This window comes from Mycetomoellerius zeteki, unplaced genomic scaffold (assembly GCF_001594055.1).
Source record: "Mycetomoellerius zeteki isolate Tzet28-1 unplaced genomic scaffold, Tzet1.0 scaffold913, whole genome shotgun sequence".
Classification (NCBI taxonomy): Eukaryota; Metazoa; Arthropoda; class Insecta; order Hymenoptera; family Formicidae; genus Mycetomoellerius; species Mycetomoellerius zeteki.
In genome coordinates this window covers 52024-59055 of record NW_017257951.1, presented here as the reverse complement: position 1 = coordinate 59055, position 7032 = coordinate 52024, and the positions used below count along the sequence as shown (strand labels likewise).

Below are 7032 nucleotides of genomic sequence, written 5' to 3'. Positions count from 1 at the left end.
ACGAAAATCGGATGCAGTGTGAATCCAGCAAATGGCGGGGAGGCACCGACGTACCCTCTGGTGAATTTTTTAGAAAACTTTTTATGGATCATTGGGTAATAATTTGCATTATAATCTGAAAGGATAAAATAGATTCCTGCATTTATTATCTATTCTCCGGTAATCGGAGATCAGATGATAATGCAGGAATCTACCCTTTAGAAAACAGGTAAATTATACTGGGTCATATTTACCAATCCATGGTTAACATCACATTTTCAGTTGGCGCTAGTGTGCGATATGTATACATGTGTATACGCACATGACATACTGGTTTATTGTGGTTTAATTTATTGTTGTGCCAATTGGTGCCAATCATCCGACGTAATAGATGAATATATTGGCTACGTTTACACTGTGCATTTAGGTCGCGGCCTATACAATAGATGTCCTTGTTTATCTTGTAGGTTAAACAAAGAAATTTATCGTATAGGTCGCGGATTAAGCGCATTGGTGTAAACATAGTCAATAGAATATACACATTTTTGTTACGGTCGACCCTGAATGCGAAGAGTGTTTTTGCAATATCAATAGCTATAGCCAGCAGTGTTTTATTACATGTTTTATGTTATTTTAACACTTAATATTAGCATTTAGAAAGAGAGAGATTACAAATATGGTAATTTTGATTTGACATACAAGTTAGAATTTTGCATGTCAGGTAACTGATGTAATTATTTCTTTTAGATACGATACCTTGCAGGAAAATTATATTATTCGAGCGTTAGTGCTACAGTCTCACGTGCTACTGTTAGATGGTTGACAATGTCAGGATCTGTTACAGGTGATGATACATTTTTTACATCTTCGATGCAATTACTGATGATTTCATTCTTTTTCCACACAAACATTTCTGTAAAATATTAAATATTTTCTATCTATAATACACAATAATATTTTTCTTCTTAACATATCAATTTGAAATATATCATAAAAGAATCCTTTTAGATTTTGGATATTTATATCATTATTAAGATGTATTTTAATGTTTATATCATCATTCTCTTTCTAAATCGCAAACAGATCCTTAATCCTGTAATTTCAGCACCTAAAGACATTAAAAAGACACCCAGTACTCAAACGCACATGGATGAAGTCCTTATAAAAGAAGTATGTTTGCATATTATTACGATTAAGATTTTTTTATCTTTATTGAATACTATGAATTTATCAGAATTATTTAAGATTATATTTATTATGTATATAAAAGGTTGGGGATAATGGCATAATAGTTTTAAACCGACCTAAGGCATTGAATTCTATAAATTTATCCATGGTTCAAAAAATACATTCCATTCTCAAACAATGGGAGTCTTCAAAGAAGCTGGTAATAATAGAAGGTATAGATGAGAAAGCGTTTTGTGCGGGTGGTGATGTCAAAGCACTTGTCTTGGCATTGAATGAACCAGCAGGAAATCTACAGGGCGAAGAATTTTTCAGGACAGAGTATACGTAAGTTCAAGAATAAATGCATCTTTTATCTACTTGTGTGAACAAAATGATTTTTTTTGTTCCCATCTAGTTTAAATCATTTGATCGGGACATATAAGAAGCCTTACATTGCTATCATCAATGGAATAACAATGGGGGGTGGTGTTGGATTATCTATACACGGTAAATACAGAATTGCCACGGAAAAAACTCTCTTTGCTATGCCGGAAACAGCAATAGGATTGTTTCCTGATGTTGGTGCGACTTACTTTTTGTCCAGATTGAAAGGCAGATTAGGTATATATTTAGGTCTAACAGGACACAGATTGAAAGGTATAACTTTAATTCTGTTGAGAATTCTATATATATAAACGGATATTTATAAATATATGTTTTATAAAGGTGTCGATGTTCTCCTTGCTGGGATTGCGACACATTTTGTACCATCGGAGAAACTCGTAGATTTAAAACGTGATTTATTTGCGTTGCGTGAAGTCGATATTGAGCGCATTTTAAATAAGTATCAACAGAAATTGAATCATGAATTCAGCTTGGCACCTCATATGTCACAGATAGAAAATTGTTTTTCTGCTCCAACCATTGAAGAGATAATTAAAAGGTAAGCTAAAGATATTAAAAAGTTAAATTAACATTTTTTCACTTGTAATATAGCAAAACATATACTTTGTTTTTGTATAAAGACTGAAAAAAGATAATTCGGACTGGGCACAAAAAAATATAGAAATATTGCTCAAAATGTCTCCGTCTTCTCTCAAAATCACCAAGAAAGCGATTGATGAAGGAAAAGAAAAATCCTTAGCAGATTGTTTAAAGACTGAATATAGATTGGCCTGTACTGCCTTAACCAGAGATGGTGATTTCTATGAAGGTAATAAGATAAAATTTAAGTCCATTTTGTAAGTTGTATTCTTGGATGAATATTTTAATTCTAGGTGTCAGAGCTCTTCTAGTCGACAAAGATCAAAAACCAATATGGAAGCCAATATCCTTGACCGATGTAACGGATGAATATGTAAATAAACGATTTGCGACACTTCCTGCGGAGAAGGAATTGCAGTTGTGTGCCAGCAAATTATAAAAATTGGGAGATTTTTTTTTATATGTATTGTGGATATATATATACATATTGTTATGGAAACAAGTTCCTAACTACTTTATTTTTATATCCTAATTTTGTACAAATTGAGATCTATATTAAAATTGTTGATATTGTTAACTTTTTTCTTTTCTAGATCGGATTCCACAAATGTAAAATTAACTTTATCTCTGTTCAATTTATTCTTTATTTTTTTTCTAAGAATTAGAAAACGATAAAAAGTAATTGTTTGATCGAGATTAAAATTAATCTTAAATTGGTAACCTCTTATATCTTTTTTTATCTTTGTGTTAAAGGATTTAATTTAAAAAATTTGCTGAACTACAAATAGCAACTATAATCGTAATATTAACTAATGTTTTACATAATTTTTTCTATTTTTTTATATTTTATCATTCGAACTTGTTTTACTATTATGATTCCTATTTAGGCAGATTTCTGCATTATCATCCTCTTACCTTTGTGTAAATATTCGAAATCTATCTTCTTAATAAAACATGAAGTAAGAGAATACGATTGGAGCATTTCATTGTCTTTCTTTTAAAATTTCCTTAATAGAGAATTTTTATCAATCGAAAAAAGTAAATTAAATAAATTTGAAAAGATTATTTTCTTTGAATGATTATATAAATTGTTATTAAATAAATGACTTTAAAAAAAATTTTGTATACAACACTTTTTGAGGCATTTTTTGGACCTCTATACATTTTCTTGCTATGATCTTTACAAGAATCTTTTTTTAATATATTCTTCAAAGGGGTCGAATCATAAATGGACATCATGTCATAGGTGACTGATAAGAATAATCACATATTCAAGCACATGGCGTTTATCACAGCTGAGTAGCTGACAATGACTAGGATATAAAGGGAAGATAAATGAACTTAGGAAAAATACATTTACTACACTGTCGCATATTATGTATTCATCAAATTGGAACATACAAATTATGTATCATTTTAGAAAATTAAAGTCAGTGTTTCACAGGCAAGTAGCATACAGCATCTCCTCAGTATTCTTTTGTTGTGCTTATTACATTAATCACGTATTAATTATACACTAACGTAATCGTAGGAATCAGCTAACCTCATATGTCCGAAACTCACATCAATCGGTTTCGCGGATTAACAAAATCAACAAGGTCAGTTTTTAGAATGACTTACATAAGAGATATATGCTTATAGTAATGTAGGTCTATTTTGCAGATTCTGATAGCAAACCGCGGAGAGATAGCATGTCGTATAACAAAAACTGCCAAGAAACTTGGTATAAGGACAGTGGCTGTCTACAGCGAAGCAGACAGGAATTCTATGCACATAGAACAAGCTGATGAAGCTTATTGTATTGGTCCAGCTCAATCTAGTCAGAGTTATCTGCGACAAGACAAGATTATATCAGTGGCCAAGCAGGCAAAATGCCAAGCCGTGCATCCAGGATATGGATTCCTTTCGGAGAATACAGAATTTGCACAATTATGTCAGAAGGAGAATATAATATTCATTGGTCCTCCAGCCAGTGCCATACGAGATATGGGTATAAAGAATACCTCAAAGGCTATCATGACAAAAGCTGGAGTTCCTATAATAGAAGGTAAATGTTTTTCTATTCTATTTTACAGATTTTGATAGCAAACCATGGAAAGATAGTATGTCGCATAACAAAATCTGCCAAGAAACTTGGTATAAGGACAGTGGCTGTCTATAGTGGAACACAAGCTGATAAAGCTTATTGTATTGGTCCAGCTCAATCTAGCTAGAGTACTATATATATTAAAATAATTTTCTTTTTCTTTCTAATATTCTGCATGTTTATAGGATATCATGGTGATGATCAGACGAATGAAACTCTATTGATAGAAGCCAAGAAGATTGGCTTTCCATTGATGATTAAGGCTGTGCGTGGTGGTGGCGGAAAAGGTATGAGAATCGCTCAGAAAGAATCCGACTTCATTGAGGCATTGGAATCCGCAAGAACCGAATCAGAGAAAGCATTCGGTGATTCAGCAGTGCTTCTGGAAAAATATGTTGCCGAACCTAGGCACGTAGAAGTGCAGATTTTTGCTGATAAACATGGGAACACCGTTTATTTGTTTGAAAGAGATTGCTCTGTTCAAAGGAGACATCAGAAAGTGATTGAAGAAGCACCTGCTGTATGTATCTTTATTATTGAGATTTATGAAACGAGAAGAAACAGAAGAAACAGAAGAAATTAAAACAATTATATATGATTCTATTTTACAGCCTGGCATTTCTCAGCAGCTCAGGCAAAAACTGGGCGAAGCAGCTATCCGTGCAGCTAAAGCTGTAGGATATGTGGGCGCTGGAACGGTAGAATTCATAATGGATCGGAACAATCACAGTTTCCACTTCATGGAAATGAATACGCGTCTCCAGGTAGAACATCCCATTACCGAGGCAATTACCGGCTTGGATCTGGTTGAATGGCAATTCAGAGTTGCGAGTGGTGAAGAACTCCCGCTCAAACAAGAACAGATTACACTTAACGGTCATGCATTCGAAGCAAGAATTTATGCTGAAGTATAATTATTACCATATTATTTATGTCTCTACCATACTATTTATGTCTATTTATGTCTCACATGACAAAATAAATATAATATAAATAAGCTCAATTTAATTCATTATTGAATGGATTTATTGTCGTGATATCACAGAATCCAAGGAATGGTTTCTTACCAGGAGCCGGTCAGCTTTTGTACTTAAAGCCTCCTGAAGCAACAAATAATATCAGAGTTGAAACTGGAGTACGACAGAACGACGAGGTATCTGTACACTACGATCCGATGATAGCGAAATTAGTGATCTGGGGAAAAGACAGAAGCGAAGCTCTCAATGTACTTATATCAAAGCTCAGTGAGTACAATGTAAGTAGCGCAATTAAAAAACTAAAAATTCATAAAGGCTGAACTTATTACATTGTAGATTGTAAGTATAGTGTAAAATAATTACATTTAATTGGTAATTGAAATAATTATTTAAACTTGTGTCAAGAAAGAGTAATGAGCCAAGCACAAAGTTAATGCTTAACAAATTGCAATATATTTCGAAAAAGAATTATTCTAATACAATATCCAAACATTTTGGCTTACATTAGGCCATCCTTAGTAGGTTTAGAAATGAAAATTTACAGCATAATCATATCACACGTAATAATTTGTTCAAGCAACAATGGTTATCGCTTGTAGACAAAAATACATAGTTTTACTGTTAATATTCTTTAAATTTTAATTCACTAAGCCTTATTTAGATATTTATTTTTGGAAAATTATATTTGCAGATCGCTGGCTTGGATACCAACATTCAATTTATTAAAGATCTGTGTGAGCATCCAAAATTTCAAAGTGGCGAAGTGCACACGGGATTTATTGAGGAGAATTTTGAACAACTATTCCCTAAGTTACATATCTCTAACAAAATATTGATACAAGGAACTCTCGCCTCGATTCTATATGAGGATATCGAGTCGTTAAGCACATCCTTAGAAACAAAGGATCCTTTTACTCCGTTTGCTGTGGAAACTGGACTGAGATTAAATCATATGTTAAACCGTACGTTTCTCTTCGATGTTGAAAAAGAGAGTAACATAGTGGAAGTGAAATATGTCGAACCGGATGTATATCTAATGAGAGTCAACAGATTAGGACCCTGGAGGAAAGTAACTGGTACCTTGAAGAAGACTGATGGTGTTTTAGAATTGTTTGCGGAAATTGACGGGATTATTATTAAAGCACGAACGGTGAAACTTAATAATAAGTTACATATATTTACCAAGGTAATTGATTAATTGCATAGTCAGGCATAGTGTTTAATGATATCTATAATGTGTATAGTTCTGCAAGACGATTTGATTCATAGGATCGTGAATGGCAACTGGTTATTCCTACTCCCAAATTCGTGACTGCGATTACGAGCCAGATGGAGCAAAATCCATACACGGCTTTAAGCCCAATACCTGGATTAGTTGACAAGATCTTCATTAATAAGGGAGACATAGTAAAGAAGGGCGATTCATTACTTGTTATCGTCGCTATGAAAATGGAGGTGAATTTATTGGATTCATTATTAATATTAACGCGATATGTATATGATCTTACTAATATCTTTTTGTTTACAGCATATTATTAAGGCATCCATCGATGGAACGATTGAGGATGTGCTGTGTTCTATAGGTGATAACATTACTAAAAATAAGCTTCTTGTGAAATTGGCCAAGTGCTAAATGTAATGTGATATACATCAAAGGAAGCACTGATTAAAAGTATTGATAAAAGCTACTGATTAAAAGATACAGGAGTTATAATTCTCGAATGATTATTGTAGGTGTATTGTTAATCTAAACGTAAAATAATTAAATGAATTATATATTGTTATATATTTTTTAATAAAATAAATTCTGTAATAAAAAATTGATATCTGTATTTTATA

The 7032-nt window shown here is 32.6% G+C and overlaps 2 protein-coding genes across 3 annotated transcripts; both read left to right on the top strand.

Moving 5' to 3' along the window:
* The first annotated feature begins 321 nt into the window (after window positions 1-321).
* On the top strand, window positions 322-2606 carry LOC108730412 (3-hydroxyisobutyryl-CoA hydrolase, mitochondrial). 2 transcript variants are annotated; one of them, XM_018460100.1, is made up of 9 exons: window positions 322-363; window positions 447-658; window positions 727-823; window positions 1085-1149; window positions 1250-1491; window positions 1562-1803; window positions 1873-2089; window positions 2172-2359; window positions 2424-2606. In XM_018460100.1, exons 2-9 carry the CDS (start codon window positions 656-658, stop codon window positions 2567-2569), a joined length of 1200 nt encoding a protein of 399 aa, XP_018315602.1. In that variant the 5' UTR covers window positions 322-363; window positions 447-655; the 3' UTR covers window positions 2570-2606. The 2 variants fall into 2 exon arrangements, with proteins under 2 accessions (XP_018315602.1, XP_018315601.1); XM_018460099.1 differs by having other exon boundaries at window positions 343-658.
* Window positions 2607-3506: 900 nt separating this feature from the next.
* Mccc1 (Methylcrotonoyl-CoA carboxylase 1) lies at window positions 3507-6895 on the top strand. The gene is made up of 9 exons (XM_018460098.1): window positions 3507-3574; window positions 3662-3728; window positions 3793-4177; window positions 4402-4736; window positions 4828-5124; window positions 5262-5471; window positions 5885-6379; window positions 6463-6648; window positions 6722-6895. The coding sequence occupies exons 1-9, from the start codon at window positions 3507-3509 to the stop codon at window positions 6824-6826; spliced, it is 2148 nt and encodes a 715-aa protein (XP_018315600.1). The 3' UTR covers window positions 6827-6895.
* The last annotated feature ends 137 nt before the right edge of the window (window positions 6896-7032 follow it).